This window comes from Pristis pectinata, chromosome 25 (assembly GCF_009764475.1).
Source record: "Pristis pectinata isolate sPriPec2 chromosome 25, sPriPec2.1.pri, whole genome shotgun sequence".
In the NCBI taxonomy this organism is placed as follows: domain Eukaryota; kingdom Metazoa; phylum Chordata; class Chondrichthyes; order Rhinopristiformes; family Pristidae; genus Pristis; species Pristis pectinata.
Window position 1 is genome coordinate 10,402,298 of NC_067429.1, and position 20,633 is coordinate 10,422,930.

A 20,633-nucleotide genomic window follows, 5' to 3' on the forward strand; every position below is an offset into this window, starting at 1 on the left:
GCATCAATCTTTTTTTCTTTGGTGTGCTGAAAGCCTGCTGATATTTCTGCCACGTTCTCTTTTCCCTCAAGCTTCAGACTTGTTTGCACTTCACCAAGTTGGATCTTAATTCCTGCAGTGAGGAATTGCTGGCAGAACATGTCCTTTTAAATAGACATTCTTTTGGGCCTTTGACTGCTACTTGGATGGAACATTAACTGGTTTGCTGGTCTCTGAGGTCCACTCAAATACCAGAGGAGGCACTTTGGGTTGTCAGCCATTTGTTTAAATGGGCCTTGTAGTTCTGGTTGACATGAGATAGAAACCACTCTATAAAACCTTCAATTAATGACAGTTTCTTTGAAGTGCCATTATCTTTGCAAGTGTTTCTGATGGAAGTCCCTGAACCTGATGTCAGTTCATTTTAATTCTGTCTCCAAGGGGTGCACTAAAACCTCACACACTTCAAATGCATGAGAATCGCTCTTGGAGTAATTACAGCACAGATTAAGCTCCTGTACCGATTAAACTCACCTGACTCTTGTTTCCCAGGCAGAAAAATGTTGCCTGGATGAGTACAGCTTCAACAAAGAAGCTCAATGCCAAGCACACCAAAGAGACCTGCTTAGATGGCATTCCATCCACCAGCTTAAACATTTAGCCAATTTGCATACCACGGCATTCAAGGATGCCACTGCAGTATTCTGTTTACAGATTATGTCAATGATCCGGATGCGGGAACCAAATGTAATATTTCTAAATTGGCCGATGACACAAGACTGGAGGGAGGTGGGTTATAGGTTGTGAGGAGGATGCAACGAGGCCTCAGGCTATTTAGATAGATTGAGTGAGTGGCAAATGCATACCAGATGAAGCATAATGTGGATCAAGGGATATACAGCGAGCTCCGGGATATGGTATTGAGGTGAACAATGAGCCTTGATTGCATCGAACGGTAGAGCAGGCTGGAAGGCCAAATGGTCTACTTCTGCTCTTAGTTTTCTGTATTTTTTTCTACACCTAACATCTTACCAGAGCTTCATTACCAGATCCTTCTAAACCCACAGTCTCTACCATGGATGAACAAGAGCATTAGTTGCATTGGAAAGCCATAGACTTCCCTCTGAGACACACACTTCCCTAACTCGGACCTTCAACATCGTTTCTTCATTGTCACAGGGTCAAAATGCTGGAATCCCTATCTAACTCTGGATAGACTCAAGGACAGTTTCTATCCCACTGTTATCAGGTGCTTTAACGGACATCTCATACACTAAAAGATGAACTCTGATGGACTGTTTGTATATCTATTTCTTGTACTGGCTAATCTCAGGTCTTTTATAACTATCAGAATCAGAACCAGGTTTATTGTCACTGACTTATACGTTATGAAATTTGTTGTTTTGCAGCAGCAGTACAGTGCAGATGTAAAATTACTGTAAATTATAAAATAAATAAATAGTGCAAAAGAAAGGAATAACGAGGTAATGTTCGTGAGTTCATGGACCATTCAGAAATCTGATGGTGGAGGGGAAGAAGTTGTTCCTAAATCCTTGAGTGTGGGTCTTCAGGTTCCAGTACCTCCTCCCTGATGGTAGTAACAAGAAGAGGGCATATCCCGGATGATGAGGATCCTTGGTGATGGATGCTGCCTTCTTGAGGCACCGCCTCTTGAAGATATCCTTGATGGTGGGGAGAGTTGTGCCTGTGATGGAGCTGGCTGAGTCTACAACCCTCTGCAGCCTCTTGTGATCCAGTGCATTGGAGCCTCCATACCAGGCTGTGATGCACAGTCAGGATGCTCTCCGCCATACATCTATAGAAATCTGCAAGAATCTTTGGTGATATACCAAATCTCCTCAAACTCCAAACCAAGTAGAGCCACTGGCATGCCTTCTTCATGATTGCATCAATGTGTTGGGCCCATGGTAGATCCTCTAAACACCTGGCATGAAACTCAGAGACAGGCTACAACTTTATCCCTTACTCTGCTCATGCCTCAGCTGATCAGTTACTGAAAACATCATATACATCGTGATACCTCAACTTTCCATCTACTCAACAAACTTGGCACGTGGTGTGGGCTGCAATTGCAAACTTACAACTCCGTGAGGTAGAGAAACTTGTCTATGATCTTGGCCATTCAATATCAGCTATGGTTGTACTCCCTCCCAACATTCAGCTGTATCAGTGGATCCGAATATGTGGAGATGAGTATGCCAGCATTTAATGCTGATGATGAATGGATGAACTCATTCCTCCAAGTATTTATCAAGGTCATGTCCAATGAATGGATAGAAATCTGCAGACTGACATGAGGAAATTACTTCCCTGTTAACACAGCATGTGCCAGGAGTAGAAAATCTCTCCAAGTATTCCAGCTTGTAATTCCCAAATGGTATCTTAGGACTGCTTAAAATCATCTATCTACTCTGAAATGTTTTCTGGTTTTTGTCCAATTGCCTGCTTAAGTTTGGGCTTTTGCTGTTTGCACACAAGGCCCATTATGTTAAGCACAAAAGTCCAGTGAACAGTGCTAGATAGATGCAGGTTCTTTCTTTATTTGCCCAGTATGTCACTGAGGAAGTCTAGTTGTGAACAGTTTGAATGTCTGGTTATCACAGTGATGTGCAATCCTTCACTTCAGTGTGTGTAAGAACTCATGGAACTACAATCCTCTTGAGCTGATCCTGTATTGCATCCACTTTCTTCCCAGATCTCCAAGTTTCTCACTTCCCACTGTGTCCAAAACTCTACCAACCTCAGTCTTATAGAGGTGGAGAATTCCAAAATATTGCTGTACCCTGAGCAAAGAAATTTCTCCTCCTCAGTTCGAAATGGCCGACCCTTTACCTTGCAACTACCCCCCAGTTCCAAGCTGTCCATCCAAAGGAAACAGCCTTGCAGTGTGCACCCTTTCAACTTCTTACAATGGCTCTGTGTTCTGATTCTTTGTGTATTTGCCTTTCAGGGTACATTCCCAGTTACCTAGAGAAGGATGAGCCCTGTGTTGTCTGTGGTGATAAAGCGACTGGATACCATTACCGCTGTATCACGTGCGAAGGTTGTAAGGTGAGAATGATAATGTGGTTTATAACACTGTGCAGGATGAGTGTTTTCTTCAAACTCTTGTCTTTCTCCTTTCTCTTGGCTGCAAAATTTTGGGTGTTTCCTCACCTGTGTAGCTCAGTAATGTTCACTCCCAGTGGTGTCGGCTCATACAGAAGATGCTGTTCTTTGCTTGGCAGATTTGGTGTCAAGAGTGAGTGTCCTTCATCCAGGAACTGTTGGACTGGATTTCAGCCTTGGGGATGTTGCAATTACTTCCACCTTCAACACATTAATGTGTCCATTATACTCATTTGTGGGATGTGAGCAGTATTAGGAAGGCCATTATTTTATTGCCCATCCCTTACCAATCTACGTGGCTTGCTAGATTATCTCAAGGGCTTTTGAGACTCAGGAACCTGGGCCAAAAATCACATATACAGATAAGACAGGGTAAGGATGGTAAATACCCTTTCTCTAACAATTGTATATTTGTATAGAAAAGCAAAAAACTGCAGAGGCATGGGACCTGAAATAAAAGCAGAAAGTATTGGAAGTACTCAGCAGATAAGGCAGCATGTGTGGAGAAAGAAACAGAATTAACATTTCAAGTCAATGTCCATTCATCAGAATGCTAATCAGAACCTTTCACCAGTTCTGATTAAAGGTCATCAACCTGAAGCATAATATTGCTTCTCTCTCCGCAGATGCTGCCATACTTTGTGAGTATTGTCAGCAATCTGTGTTTGTAACCATTCACATCGCAGCCTTGCATCATTCAAAAGTGTGTGGCAGCCTACTTCACTGCTGTTTTTGAAGGAGAACCTGTTATGTCCTCCTGACAGAGCAGATAGAACCTTAGCTTAATGCCTCATAAACCTAGGCTGAATCTCTGGCGTAATATCGAAGGAGTGACTGTACAGCACTCCCTCAATATTACCCCAGAGATTCAGCCTGGATTTTTATTGTTAAGTCAGTAGAGTGGCACCCGAACCCATGGCCATCAAAATCAGGAGTGAGTTGTTACCATCCAAACCACACCCAACACTAAAAAGAATTAAGTGAACCTGGAGAGGTTTTCAACAACAATGGCCATCATTACAGATACTAACTCTTTGTTGCATGTTTAGTTCATTAACTGAATTTAAATTTTGTGGTGGAATATAAACTGCAGTCTGAAAATAATTATGCAAGGCGTCTGGATTCCTAGTCCAGTAACTATGATCATCAGTGATCTCTCAATAAATTGCTGGATCCTGAGTGATTCAGCAGCAGATCCTCCACCTGTCTGTTGAAATTGTAGGTGCTTCCATTTGATTGAGCTGTCTACTGGTCAGGGTTTCTTTTCAACGTGGATCTCTTCTCAGTTTCAAAAGCAAGGTGTTTCTCTTTGAAGCAAGTTTGCTATTGATGGAGGTCTGATACCACTGAGATCAATTGTGTCATGCTCCTCCATACTCATGACAACCATATACCTTTATTAAGGCATGCCTTTGAGGTATCCCTGTCATTGTACTGTCCCCTTTGGCGTATGATCACCAAACATTACTGAGCTGGGAGTACAAAACCTTACTGAGCTGGGAGTACAAAAGAGAAAAGGAGAGTCAAATATTTGCAGAACTGATGTCTCAGGATTATTACCCCAGTGCTGATGACATTTGTTTTGACAAGAATACAGCTTAAGTGTAATAACACGTAAAGAGTTTTCCTGGAGACCTTGTGGTCATACCCCTCTTGCACCACTCTGCTGCCTCATCCCAGATACTCACTGCAATGGGAACATGCGTGGAAACCCAAACTGACTCTTTCCTTTGCCCTATCCCAAATGTCAGTTCTAGTTTCCCTCTTACGACTCTGGCTGAGAGCAGATAAATCAACATGACTATCATCGATTTGCTGTAGGCTATTGAGGAGACCTGACCCATTTCACTGTTTGGTTACCAAAGTTTTGGACTTTGTTTTATAATTTATTTATATGATTTCAATCTTGCTTTTCTCATCTATTGGATTTCAAGCACCATTTCCTAAATCTTCTCAAAATCATAATCTGAACACTCATTGCTCATTTAGCTACTTCTCAATGTGGTGAAGGTTTCTAACTCCTCTGCATTTCAGGCAGTGAGTTTCAGACCCCGAGTATATTTTGGATTAAAAAAAACATCTTCCCTCTGACCCTTCTACCTTGTGTCTCTGTCCTGTAATTATTAAGATCTCTGCATGGGGGAAACTGTCATTCTATTTATCCTGTCTAGACAGTATGCTTGCTGAACTTATTAATATTTCTCTACTGAATAACATCACAGTCACAGTTGCTACTTGCTCCAATTTAGAAAGCCTTTCCTTCCGATCAAGATTGAGTTCAAGGCTCCAAATTAAGTTGTTCACTTGTGGCTTTTCTTGTGGGAAAACAAAATAGTATCATGTTAGTCAAGGTTTTCCAGTAAGGGTTTTGCAGCAGATATTTGTTCTCTAGTTCAGTGCTTTTGCATGTTTAAAACATTGTTTAATTAATTGAACATCCAGCACTCAACAAGTTGTCAAGACACTTGACTAAAACTTTGCAGTGAAGCAGCTGCTAAATCCAACACTTGCCAGAAAAGACGATCACATTGGTTTTGTACTGAATTAAATTCCCACAGTAACCACAATCCCAGATTTGACCCTGGAAACATTAGGTAACAGGTTTACCATTACCATGTTTTTAAATGACCACCACTAAGTTGAGTTCTCTACTTACAGTGGCCGATGATGTGGATTTTGAAATACTGACCTGTATTAATCTTCCCCGGACACCAATGCCAGAAACCAGAAGCTAACTGGCGACTTTTTAAATCAATGTACCCATGTAGTTTATCTATTTCTATTTCAAAAGATCCTAAAGGCTGTTTCCAAAGTATGGATTCAATTTGACATCCAGATGAGATGAGCTGTATAAATGAGGAGATTTCTGCAGAACTGAGTTCAATTTTGTCGAATGCATTAGTTCCCCTGACTGGAGTGAAGAGGGGATTGGAGATGGACTGTTAGAACCTAGTACTGTCAGCAGACCAGACACCAAATTTGGATTATTGCATGCAGTTCTAGTCACCCTGCTATAGGAAGAATGTCATTAAATGGAGAGAGTGTAGAAAAGATTTATGAGGATTTTACCAGGACTGGAGGGCTTGGGTTATAAGGAGAGACTGGATAGGCTGGGACTTTTCCCCCTGGAGTGTAGGAGGCTGAGGGCTGACATTGTAGAGGTTTATAAAATCATGAGGGGCATAGATAAGGTGAATAGCCAAAGTCTTCTTCCCAGGATAGGGAGGTCTAAAACTAGAGGGCATAGGTTTAAAGTGAGAGGGGGCAGATTTTAAAAGGACCCAAGGGGCAACTTTTTCACACAGAGGGTGGTGCATATAAGAAATTTGGTTTGTCCCCTTTGACTCTCACCAACTTTTATCGATGCACCATGGAGAGCATCCTATCTGGATGTATCACAGCTTGGTACGGCAACTGCTCTGCCCAGGACCACAAAAAACTGCAGAGAGTTGTGGACATGGCCCAGCGCATCACGGAAACCAGCCTCCCCTCCTTGGACTCTTATCTTTACCTCTCGCTGTCTTGGTGAAGCAGCCAGCATAATCAAAGACCACACCCACCCGGGTCATTCTCTCTTCTCTCCTCTTCAATCAGGTAGAAGATACAGGAGCCTGAGGGCACGTACCACCAGGCTTAAGAACAGCTTCTACCCCACTGTGATAAGACTATTGAATGGTTCCCTTATACAATGAGATGGACTCTGACCTCACAATCTACCTTGTTGTGACCTTGCATCTTATTGCACTGCACTTTCTCTGTAGCTGTGACACTTTACTCTGTACTGTTTTTGCACTGTGTAATGAATTGATCTGTACAATTGGTATGCAAGACAAGTTTTTCACTGTACCTCGGTACAAGTGACAATAATAAACCAATACCAATATATGGAATGAGCTGCCAGAGGAAGTGCGAGAGGTGGGTACAATTACGACACTGACCCAGTTAGGCAACTTGATCAGCATGGAGGAGTTGGGCCAAAGGGCCTGTTTCCATGCTCTATGACCCAAAATGAAAGGGTAATAGGAAATGGTTAAAGCCCCAAGCTCAATTGCCCTGGTACCATAATAATAATCTCAGCAGAGATCCTGGAATCCTCTCTCTCAAAAGTTGTTGAGAGATTTATGCACTGTCAGAGTGCCATCCTTCAGATGAAGTGTTAAATTGAGGCACCTTTCTCTTTCTTAGGAGACATAAAAGGTCTAATGGCACTATTTCAAAGAACAGCAACATAGTTTTAACTGGTGTTAAGCCAATATTTATCCCAGACTTAACATTACCAAAAGTCAGATTGTCTGACTTTTATTATATTGCTTTCTGTGGGAGCTTGCTGTGCACAAGTTGGCTGAATTTCCTGCATATCAACAGTGAACATTCTTCAAAAACACTGTTGGCACTTTGAAGTGTCCTAAAAGAACACAAAATACTCTATATAGATATAAATCTTCCCAAATTTTTGGAAACTAGTTGAATAGTGGAACAGACTCAAGGGCTGAATGACCATGCAAACCCACTCCCATGTTTAGTCTCTGATTCGAGCAAAAGTGTAAGTAGAAACATTAGAATTAGCCAAAGTAGGGAAAAGAAACACTGTCTATTTTGCTTTGCGATGTCTGACATCTAAGGATCTCACAGATTCTACACAACCAGTAATGAAGCACTTAAAACGTTGAGGAAGGTAGGAGCTACTTGAAGAGATGAACAATTTACCACGTGAAGTTAACTTTTAACTTAAGTGGTGCTTTGAAGGTTAGGTCATGGGTGGTTATATGTTAACTCCATCTATCCTCCTTGGTCTCATAACTCTTAAAACCCTTGCCTAACAAAAATAATTGAGTCATTCCGTCTTACTCTAATTTACTCTGCAAATGGAAAATTGGCTACATCACAACAAAATGTATGTAATAACATTGGAGAGATAAAAGTCACAGCACAAATTACTGACAGAAGTGAACAGTAAAGCTACAATGTGCAATAGAATATAATTTTAAAAATTCAATTATCCTTAATGATGAATCTTCACAATGACATCCTGGGAAATGTGCAACCTGATGTTTAATTGCTGACTAATTTCCACAGATAGTCTCAGATAATAGCTTACCTCACAAGAAATCAATCAAATTGAGTCGTTAAAATAAAAAATACAATTAATTTAATGGCATCTCCAAAAAACAGCTAGGGGAATTTGAAACTGTAATTAAACTAGAGGAGCAGCTTGTGACCTGGATTAGTCTCCAGTGAAGGTAGGTGGCCTAGAACAATAAGATGAAGAGGATATTTTATAAGGCGAATTGTGTAAATTGTATCTGTGTTATATGGAGTTTAGAAGAATGGGAGGTAACCTCATTGAAACATAAATGATTGTGAGGTGGCTTGACAAGGTAGATACTCTGGAGATTCTTTCCATGGATGGAGGAATCCCCTCCCACCAGGGTCATTCTCCCTTCTCCCCTTTCCTGTCAGGCAGAAGATGCAAAAGCTTGAAAGCATCTACCACCAGACTCAAGGACAGCTTCGACTGTTATCAGACTTATGAACAGACCTCTCAGACACCAAAGATGAATTCTTGATCTCCCAGTCTACCTCGTCACAGCCCCTGCACTTTATTTGTCTACCTGCACTGCACTCTGTCTGTAGCTGCAACACTATATTCTGTATTCTGTTTTCTTTTTACTACCTTGATTACTTATGTATGGTATGATCTGCCTGGATGGCATGCAAGCAAAACCTTTTCACGGTATCTCAGTACATGTGACAACAACAAACCAATACCAATCTAGAAGTAGGAGGTATTGTCTCCTTTAAAGGGGATGTCTATTTAAGATGGAGGTGAGAACGCATTTCTTCTCAGAGACATTATGAAACTTTGGGATTCTCTCCACTAGAGACCTATGGAACAGTCATTAAACATATTTAAGGCTGAGATGGGCTTTCTGGACTACTGGAGAATCAAGAGTGATGGGGAACAGACAAGAAAGTGGAGACCAGTGCATGGATCAGCCTTAAAATGCTGGAAATACACAGTAAGTCAGGCAGCATCTGTGGAAAGAGAAAAAGAGTTATCTTTTCCAGTCGATAACCCTATGCCAGAACTGGGAAAGAAAGATAACAAAGTTAGTTTTAAGTTGCAGGATGGATGGGAAAGGGATGGAGGGGCAGGGTTGCAATGAGGATGAAGTCATCGGTCGATGATTAATGAGAGCAGTTAGAGAGAACGTGGACAAAAGAATGTAAAAGCTGCAAAATACTGAGCTGTAGGAAATGCCCGACAGGTCAGGGCATGCTAGAGGAGAGGGAAGAATAAAGCCAATATAATACTTGGATGATCTACTGCAGGACTGACCCACTGAGCGTTTCCAGCATGTTTTGTTGTTTTTTCAGATTTCCATCATCTACAGTTTTTGGCTTCCATGATCTTATTGAATGGCAAGAGGGCTTAAAGGCCCTATGGCCCACTCCTGTTTCTAATTCTTGTCTAAGACTCCTGGCCTTACTGCAATAAATGGAAAGTAAAGCCTCACTGCAACTCATGGCAGCCTCCCCAACCTCCACCTCCCTTACAGTGGACCTTTTGTGAAATTTTCATGACCGAGAGGATTGACGAGGGCAGGGTGGTAGATGTTGTCTATATGGACTTTGGCAAGTTCTTTGATGAGGTCCTGCTTGGTAGGCTGGTCTGGAAGGTTGGAACACATGGGATCTTGGTTTGTGAAATTTTGTCACCTGATTGATAACTGAGAGAGTCCTTTTTAGAAAACCTGGCAGCAGTAAAGGTAGCCAGGAAGTTATCAGATTGTTGCAAAACTCCAACTGCTTTACAAAGGAATCAGCAGAAATGGAAAAACAGGTTGGGGTATCATGTTACAGTTGAACAAAACATTGGTTAGGCTGCACTTGGAGTATTGTGTGCGTTTCTGATCGTCACACTAAAGGAAAAGGTGGTTAAGCTAGAGAGGGTGCAGAAAATATTCACAAGGATATTGCCTGGATTGGACGGATTGAATAATCAGGAGAATTGGATAGATAGGTCTGTTTTCTGAGTCTGAGTTGTACAGTACAGAAACAGACCCTTTGGCCCACTGTGTCTATACCAACCATCGTGCCTACCTATACTAATCCCACGTGCCTGCATTAATTCCACTTCCCTCTCTGCCTTATTCATTCAACCACTTATCCAGAAGCCTCCTAAATGCTGTTCCTCTTCCTGCCTCCACCACCTCTTCTGGCAGCTCATTCCAGATACCAACTACTCTATGTGAAAAATTTACCCCTCAGATCCCCTTTAAACCTCCTCCCTCTCTCCTTAAACCTGTATTCTCCAGTTTTAGACACCACTGCCATGGGAAACAGACACTAGATGCTAGCTACCCTATCTATTCCTCTCATAATTTTATAATACCTCTGTCATGTCTCCTCTCAGTTTCTTTGCTCCAGGGAAAACAGACCTATATATCCAATTCTCCTGATAATTCAATCCCTCCAATCCAGGCAATAACCTTATGAATATTTTCTGCACCCTCTCTAGCTTAACCACATTTTCCTTTAGAGTGACGATCAGAAACGCACACAATACTTCAAGTGCGGCCTAACCAATGTCTTGTATAACTGTAACATGATGTCCCAACTCCTATGCTCAATGCCTCAGCCAATGAAGGCAAGCAAGGCATACACCTTCCTTACCACCCTGTATACCTGTGTTGCCACTTTCAGGGATCTATGTACTCGTACCCCAAGGTTTCTCTGTTCCACAACACTCCTCAGGGCCCTACCAGTCTCTGTGTGTGTGTCATCCCTGGTTTAACTTCCCAAAATGCATCACTTCGTATTTGTCTGAGTTAAATTTCATCTGTCATTCCCTTGCCCACTTTCCCAGTTGACCTATACCCTGTTGTAACCTTAGATGACCCTCTTCACTGTCCTCTGTACCACCAATTTTGGAGTCATCCACAAACTTACTAATCACATCACCTATATTCACATCCAAGTTATTAATATATATGACAAACAACAAAAGACACAACTTCAATTCCTACGACACATCACTGGTCACAGGCTTCCAGTCTGACAACCATCCTTCCACTAAGCCCCTCTTGCCTTCTACCACCAAGTGAATTTTGTATCCAATTTGCTAGCTCACCCTGGATCCCATGTGTTCCAACCTTCCAGACCAGCCTACCAAGCAGGACCTCATCAAAGAACTTGCTGAACTCCATGTAGACAACATCTACCACCCTGCCCTCATCAATCCTCTTGGTCATCTCTTCAAAAAGCTCAATCAAATTCACGAGACATGATTTCCCACACACAAACTATCCCTAATCAGTCCTTGCCTTTCCAAATGTAAATAAGTCATGTCCCTCAGAATCCCTTCCAATAACTTGCCCCCCAGTGCATAGTTCCCTGGCTTGTCCCTGCTCCCCTTCGTAAACAAAGGCACAACATTAACTTTCCTCCAGTCCTCAGGTAACTCACCTGTGTCTAACCAAGTTACAAAAATCTCTGCCAGAGCCCCAGCAATCTCCTCCTTTGCTTCCCATAACATCCTAGTCAGGCCCCGAGGATTTATGCACATTTATGCATTTCAAGACCTCCGACACCTCCTTCTTTGTAATGTTGAAATGCTCTAGGATATCACTGATACCTTCCTTGAACTCACTAGCTTACATTCCTCCACAGTAAGTACCGACGAGAAGTATTAATTTATGACCTCTTCTATTTCCCATGGCTCCATACGTAGATTACCACACTGATCCTTAAGGGGACCTACCCTCTCCTTAGCTACCCTTTTGCTCTTAATATTCTCATAGAATCTTTTAGGATTCTCCTTTATCTTATGGTCCCTTTTTGCCCTCTTAATGTCCTTCTTAAGTGTACTGCTATATCCCTTAAACTCCTCACGGGACTCACTTGATCTCAGCTGCCTACACCTGACATACATCTCCTTTTTCCTGACCAGACCCTCAATATCCTCCGACGACCAAGGTTCCCTAATCATGCCGGCCATGCCCTTCACTCTAACAGGAACATGTTGTCCCTGAACTCATCCTATCTCACTTTTAAAAGCCTCCCACTTGCCAGATATCCTTTTACCTGCAAAAAGTCTCTACCAATCAACTTTTGAAAGTTCCTCTCTGATGCTGTCGAAATTAGCCTTCCTCCAATTTAGAACTTTAACTTGAGGACCAGTTTTATCTTTTTCCAAGACTCTCTTGAAACTGATAGAACTATGGCCACTGGTTTCAAAGTGCTTTCCCACTGACACATCAACCACTTGCCCAGTCTTATTTCCAAAGAGGAGGTCAAGTGTAGCCCCTCTCTAGGAGGGCCATCTAAATATTGCTTCAGAAAGCTTTTGTAGATACACTTAACAAATTCTGCCCCATCTAATCCCTTAGCACTAATTTGTTATCAATCATTTGTAGGTTTGCACAATCGCACACCACCCCGCCTCCTTCCACCCACAGAACTACTCCCAGGGTTGTCCAGTTACCAGTTTCCCCTTCTTTACACTCTTGTCTTCTATTTTTAGGGTTTCTTCAGGAGGACAATCCAGAAAAACTTACACCCTGCCTATTCCTGTAAATATGATGGCTGCTGTGTGGTTGACAAGATCACCAGGAACCAATGCCAGCTCTGCCGATTCAAGAAATGCACCGCTGTTGGCATGGCAATGGACCGTAAGAGACTCTGATATTATATTTCTACCTTTTCATGTTGCTGAGACTTTGAGCAAGCTGTTGATGTCCAAATCTTGGATCAGTGAATGAGAGTACTATATATATTTAAGGGGGAGTCTGATGAGATATGAGGGAGAAAGGACTGGAAGGTTACACTGATTGGTTAGGTGAAAAGGAGTAGGCGGACTATAATGCTTTATGTTTCCTTACAACATGGAAGGAGGCCATTTGGCCCATCAAACCTATGCTGGCTCTCAGAACAATCCCATCCTATTCCCCCACTGAAGCATCATGAATTGGATGGGACAAAGAGCACATTTCTCTGTCTGTCTGTGTAATTTCTATCTTACCATCTTGTGACTTCCTTACCTTTTTCATCAGTCTTATGTCCAGTGTTCACAAGTTCAACAACTTCCTCAATCTATTGAAATTAACTTAATTGAAATTGACTTTATTGAAGTGCACACTCTCTGGATTATAACTAATTTTGGCTGGAAGTTCAGAACTCTGTCAAGAAGGAATTGTGATCATAACAACCCATTTCCCGGGTGCCAAATAGCATTTGTGGTTCTCTCTCTCCCACACACACACACACAGCCGTAACTCTCATCAGGCACTATATTCACTATATTGATGTGTATTAACCTAATGACTGAATATCAACTGGAAATTTGTAGATCGGGGAAATTCACCATACAACACTAATTTGACACCAGCGCTGACACTATGGAGCTCAGTTCTCCAGTTAGTGACCCCTCTCAACCTCACACAGTTGAACACACATTGAAGAACAGGAAGGATCCCAGTCACTATCACTATTTAAAGGTTTTTCAACCATTTATAGGTTAGTCACTGGTTCATTTTTTAATGGAAATTGTTCCAATTATACAAGTGTTTGATGCTCTCCAGAGTTGCTTCAAGTTGCCAAAATCTACAGGAGTAGGATAGCAGGTGCTGATGGGTGTGTCATGGACATATATAGATAGATATTTATTGATTACTCACATGTACATTGAAACACACAGTGAAATGCGTCTTTTTGCATTACTGAGAATGTGCTGGGGGCAGCCCGCGAATGTCGCCACTCTTCTGGCACCAACATAGCATGCCCACAGCTCCTAATCTGTACGTCTTTAGAATGTGGGAGGAAACCAGAGCACCCGGAGGAAACCCATGCAGACATGGGGAGAACATACAAACTCCTTACAGACAGCGGCGGGAATTGAACCCAGGTCACTGGCGCTGTAATAGCATTACGCTAACTGCTACACTACTGTGCAGTCATAGAACTTCTGCACTGTTATTGACTAACAGAGCTGCATTAGGAGGAACTCCCTGTACAAAACAGCAAGACTGGGAGAAGACCAGCAAAGCAGGTCAAGCTGCTGGAAGTGTGAAGAGAAGGGAGTCCAAGTAGGAGACCTCACCCACGTTGTGTGTTCAGGGAGCAATTCTCCTCCTTGAATCACAGCAGAGAACACATGTACTTCAATAAGAATATTTGCACTGAAATCTAGCACTTGCTACAGCCATAAGTGGAACCTCAGAACAGAGCAAGGACCACATTGCCAATAGCTTCCAGAATGGAGGTGCAGACATTTGCAAAACCTCACAATTTGCCACCCAGTGTTGTAGAAAGGAGCTCAGCAAGATTCTCTGTTCAAAGAAAACTATCAACATCCCTGCGATAAGATCTCTGCTATATAGCAAAGCCTAAAGGGATTCCATTCCCTCAACATCCATCCAGTTTGGATAGTAAATCATGCAGGTCAATCCCTGCTCTACTTGCAGCAGTCATAACACTTTACCTCTGTGCCTGCCCAAATGCCAGCTGCTTTGTATACACTATGCAAATCTAAGGATTGGAGAGACCAGAGGAAAAAATAAGAGTTACATGGTTACACCATCTGCGGCTTGGAAATCAGGAGCAGTGTGAGGGTTTATTGAGATGTGAGCAGGAGGATTAGGTATCAAGATGTCATCATCCACTTTGATGACACTCCTGCTGCTGAGCAGGCATGGTCACCCTGGTGGTTGGGACATGCAGGTGCCCTTGTCTCCCTGCAGTAAGTTCCTGCTGCCAAAGTTTATGCGTCATCTTGTCCTGCAGGAGAGAGAGAAATGAGGCAATCGTGCAATCTGTAGAGTACGTGGCTGTCATGATCAAGTATCTGGCAGCTGTGAAAGCTGCAAGTTGCGGCTGTAAGGTTTGCAGATGTTGATGTGGGGCACTGAATCCCAGCTATACCTGCAGAGTGATAGGGATAGTTGATAGGTGCATGACAGAGGTGTGGTACATTGATCAGTCCTACCACTTGAGGATGATTGACCTTAGAACATCGAACAGTACAGCACAGGAACAGGCCTTTCAGCCCACTGTGTCTGTGCCGACCATGATGCCAGTCCAAAGTAATCCCCTCTGCCTGCACATGGTCCATATCCCTCCATTCCCTGCCTGTTCTTGTGTCTGTCTAAATGCCTCTTAAACATTGCTACTGTATCTGCTTCCACCGCTCCCCGGCAGTGTGTTCCAGTCACCTACCGCTCCCTGTGTAAAAGACTTGTCTCATAAACCTCCTTTAAACTTTACCCTTTTCACCTTAAAGGTATGCCATCTAGTATTTGACATTTTCACCCAGGGAGGATCTACCCTTGTCATGCCTTTAATAGATGCAGGCTTGCTTTAAACTTGATAACCAATCACAGCATCACCTCCCTTCCGCCCCTCCCCTCCTCCCCATATATGTCCAGATAGCCAACGATATAGTGAAGTGCTGGCTGGCTACTCCAATCATTATAATGAAGAGGCAATACAAAGTTAGCACATTGCCTGCACTTTGATCAACAACCAGAGGTTAACAGTCTTTCCTTGTGTCTGCACACTTTTCAGAGGCTATTGAACCTAGACCTCATACACAAAATAAGTATGTGCTGCCTGATACTCGATGTTTACGAATCTTATAACTGGAGGAGTTAACCATCAGTAAGAGCACACACAGCTTTCCTAAACTTCCAGGAGAGTTGTCCCAATATCAGGCCTTTGTGATGTTGAGCTGTTTTCGGGCAATGGTGGCACAGTGCTCTATTATTTTAGCCATTCCTATTTTTCTTTTTGACCAGCTGTCTAAATTACAAAATTTTTCCTGGCAGGAACATGTTCTTATCCAACATCTGTGTTGGATTTAGATTGAGACCGAGAATTATCAGCACAGCATGCTGTCAAAGCTCCTTCATCAGTGTCCAGTTATTTTGCTACAACTATACTAAGCATTAGTAAGACCGACTTGAGTACTGAATACATTTTGCTCTCCTTATCTTTCACCTGCATTGGAAGCAGGTCAGCGGAGGTTCATTGGGTTAATTCTTGGGATGAAGAGTTCTCTTGTATGGAAAGGTTTAGCAGATTGGTCCAATGAGTGGAGTTTAGAAAGATAGAGGTGTATAAAATCATGAGGGGCATAGACAGGGTGACTGCATACAGTCCTTTTTCCAGGGAAAAGGAATCAAAAACGTGAGGCCATAGGTTTAAGGTGAGAGGGGAAATATTTAAAAGGGACCTGAGGGGCAACTTCTTCATGCAAAGGGTAGTGAGGGTATGGACCGAGCTGCCAGAGGAAGTGGTTGAGACAGGGACAATAGCAACATTTAAAAGACACTTGCACATGTACATGGATAGGAAAGATTTAGAGGGATATGAGCCAAACAGGGGCAAATGGGAATATCTTAGATGGCATGGATGAGTTGGGCCAAAAGGCCTGTTTCCGTGCTGTATGACTCTATGACTCTAAGCTGAGAGGTAATCGTATTCAAAAATATAAGATTCTAAATGGGCTTGACAAGATAGACCTTGAAAAGATGTTTTCCACTGTGGGGGAATGTAGACCAAGGGGGTATAATTTCAGGACAGACCTGAGGAGAATTTCTTCTCTCAAATCGTAGAGAAACTTCAGAATTCTCTACTCCCAGAGCTGAAAGCTGAAACATTGAATATATTCAAGGGGAAGAAAGACAGGTGTCCATAGGATGATCAAGGGTTATGGGGAACAGGCAGGAAGATAGAGCTGAAACTAAGATCAGATCAACCGTGATCTTATTGAAAGGCGGATCAGATTTGATGGCCTACTGCTCAAATTTTTTTATGTTCTTTATGTTCTTATGGGTAAGAAACAAGTTGAAAGATGTTGCATCATCCTCGACCCTTGTCTTGGGTGAATCCATGTTTCCCCCACCTATCCCTTGTGTTATGATCTGGGAATGGCACCATTTTAAAAAGCCAGCTGGCATGAATGCAAAAAAGCTTTGTTTTGACTACAAAATATACAAAATCCCTCCAGGATTCCAGCTCTTGATGACTTCCCTGCTGGGTTAGGGCTCAGCTCCAGTCTTCCCACCAATCAGCAGCCTGCTCAAACCCAACTCCTCAGAGAGCAAGTCATTGAGCTTCAGTGGGAGGCCAGCAGCCAAACCATCTCCATGATTTCTGAAGAGGATGAGAGAGACATGGAGAGTGAACAAATCACTCCCCACTCCCTCACAAAGGTTCCAGGTGACCCCAAGGTCAGGAAGACCATAAATCATTCCATAATTCATGTTGAACATAGCTAAGGCATTTGTTAAATTTAGTTGCGATGTCTCCGGGGATAGTGCAAGATTTGGTCAAGGTTTGGGGCAAATGGGACTGAAGAGATCTCAGAATCGTATGGAATGTGAGCCTGTCTGATTTAAGCATTTCCACATTTCCTGGAACAACATTACAACTTTCCAGCCTCAGGACATCATGATTGAGGAACAGGAGTTTGTTGATTCCAAAGAGAAATATAAATGTTGCTGATTTATCTGCAAGGTGAGCAAAGGTGCCGTCCACTGGCCCAGGCTCACTGGAGCTCTTGCTGGACAGAGTGAGAACCAAGTCAGATGAGTAGGTGAACGCTGATGCCAGCAGGAGGAACGTCAAGACAGAAGTGGCAGCAGAAGTCCACAGAAGTCACACCACCATGCAAGGTGCACAACTCGTTCAATAACACGACCAAAAAGAAGCTAGTGAAGTGACTGGTTGTATTTCGAGCTTCTGGTAAACTATCCTGGCTTGAGGTCATCATTTCTGTTTGAGGGGGTGAGAAGGCTGTGGGTGATGTGTGGGAGGTTGGTATCTAGATTAAATGGCAGGGCCCTCATTCAGATGCAGACTTTATTGTACACTTGAAACCTAGTCTGAAAGTTCTGAAGCTTGCCCCTCTCCCGGTGAGACTTCTTCTGTAATGTGAGCTCTTTTCATGAATCTGGTTGGACTCCCTTGGCTGAATAAATCATTTTTTTCCCCTTCACGCATGAAATAATGCTTGAAATCTGAATTGGTCGCTGGGCCAGCTGTTGCTTGGCAGATGTGATCATGTTAGTTAGCTGCAAAAAACAAACAATAGAATGATTCTTAAGTGCCTGTGCACGCAGTACCCTTACACAGTGTCCTGATGCCTTAATTCTTTTGCAGACCACTATACCAGCAGCATTTTAGCCACCAGAGCAAACCAAAGAGTTGGGAAGGAGAAATTAAGTACGGGCAAGGCTAGCATTTATTAATTGCCCTTAACTTTAACCCCTTGTCATTTAATCGGGCAGTTAACACAACCACATTGCTGTTGGTTTTGAGTCACACATCAGCCAGATCAGTTAAGAGATACAAAACATTAGTGCACCAGATGGATTTTAAACAACAGTCCGATAATTTCATGGCCACTATAACTAGTTTTTTTTTCCAGATTTATTAAATTAAGTGAATTTAAATACCAATCTGTCACGGTGAGGTATGCACTTAGCTTGTTTTCCCAGGCCTCTGGAACATGAGTCTACTAACATTATCTTTCAGCTACTGTACCCAATGGTTGTGCTGGAATCAAACAGAGGTATTTCTGAATTTAGAATCACAGATTTGTACAGCACTTTGGCCCACCTCATCCATGCTGACTTATTTGCCCATTTACACTAATTGTATTTGCCCCTGTCAGGACTGTATCCTTTTGTGCCTTGTCTACTTAAATGTCTATCTAAATGTCTCTTAAACATAATGCTTGTATCTGATTCCACCACTTCCTCTGCCAGTGCAGTCTAGATATCAACCACTTTCCATGTAAAAAACTTTCCCCTCAAATCCCCATTAAAGCTCCTTCCTCTCCCCTTAAACCTATGCTTTGTTTTTGATACCCCTACCATGAGAAAAAGAATCCTGACTCTCTACCCTATCTCCACCTCTTCTAATTTTAAATATCTCTATCTCTGCCTCCTTTGCTCCAGGAAAAACCCAGCCTATGCAATCTTACCATAACCAAAGTCCTTCAATCCAGTTAACACTCTGGAGAATCTCCTCTGCACTCTCTCCAGTGCAACCACATAGCTCCTATAGTATGGTGACCAGAAATGCACACAGTACTCCAAGTGCAGCCTAAACGACGTTTTATAAAGTTGTAACATAAGTCCTTACTTGAGAGTAAGGACTCTGGCATGCTGTTGTGCAGAGGGACTTGGGAGTGTTTGTGCATGAATCGCAAAAGGTTGGTTTGCAGGTGCAACAGGTTATCAAGAAGGCAAATGGAATGTGGGCCTTCATTGCTGGAGGGATTGAATTTAAGAGCAGGGAGGTTATGCTGCAACTGTACAGGTTACTGGTGAGGCCGCTCCTGGAGTATTGCTTGCAGTTCTGGTCTCACTTGAGGAAAGATGTACTGGCTTTGGAGGCGGTGCAGAGGAGGTTCACAAGGTTGATTCTGGAGATGAGGGGGTTAACCTGTGAGGAGAGATTGAGTCACCTGGGAATATACTCGCTGAAGTTCAGAAGAATGAGAGGGGATCTTATAGAAACATATAAAATTATGAAAGGGATAGATAAGATAGAGGCAAAAAAGTTGTTTCCATTGGTAGGTGAAACTAGAACTAGAGGACATGGCCTCAAGCTTCGGGGGAATAGATTTAGGATGAAGATGAGGAGAAACTGCTTTTCCCAGAGAGTAGTGAATCTGTGGAATTCTCTGCCCAGGGAAGCAATAGAGGCTACCTCGTTAAATATATTTAAGACACAGTTGGATAGATTTTTGCAATGGTAGGGGAATTAAAGGTTATGGGGGAAAGGCAGGTAGGTGGAGCTGAGTCCACGGCCAGATCAGCCATGATCTTAATGAATAGCAGAGCAGGATTGACAGGCCAGATGCCCTACTCCTGCTCCTATTTATGATGTTCTTATGTTCTTATAACATCTCAACTTTAATATCCTATGATCTGACCTGTGAAGGATAGCGTGCCATGTGCCTTCTTCACCCTGCTATCTGTGTTGCCACTTACAAGGAATTACCAGCTTGAACCCCAAGGTCCCTTTGTTCATCAACGTTCCTCAGCACACCATCATTTAATGTATATGACCTTCCCCTATTTGACTTCTCAAAATACATCACCTTGCACATATCAGGATTAAATTCCATCTGCCAATATCCCTCCCAACTTACCATCTGATCTATATCTCTCCTTCTGCTTAGTTAAAATCCATCCAGGGAAAATTGCAAGTAAGTTTATCACCTTTAGGTTCAAGCATCTGAGGAAAAGGCAGGTTCTTCCATTAGGATATGCACACCATTGACATTCTTATTGTTTATTGCCTGCACCTTGACACATTAATGGTGAATTGCCATCTTCATGCTGCAGCCTTTAGGATGAAGGTATTGCTAATGTAGTTACAAATCCTTCATTCCACATAGCCCAGCTTCTGCTCCCGCTGTTCCCTTGGATATGTTCTTTGCAATGTCTTTTCTCAAAGAGGTGTTAGCCTTTGGAATTCTCAATCCCAGAGAGCTGCCCAGAGGCTGAATC

At 42.7% G+C, this 20,633-nt stretch overlaps 1 protein-coding gene across 2 annotated transcripts in view; it reads left to right on the forward strand.

The window, feature by feature from the left end:
* Positions 1 to 20,633, forward strand: part of LOC127583099 (thyroid hormone receptor alpha) — a 375,457-nt gene that overhangs the window by 333,052 nt on the left and 21,772 nt on the right. For both annotated transcript variants that reach the window (XM_052038850.1, XM_052038851.1), the window contains 2 exons: positions 2,951 to 3,051; positions 12,635 to 12,782. In XM_052038850.1, coding sequence (XP_051894810.1) covers positions 2,951 to 3,051; positions 12,635 to 12,782 — 249 coding nt within the window. The remainder of the gene's footprint in view (positions 1 to 2,950; positions 3,052 to 12,634; positions 12,783 to 20,633) is intronic.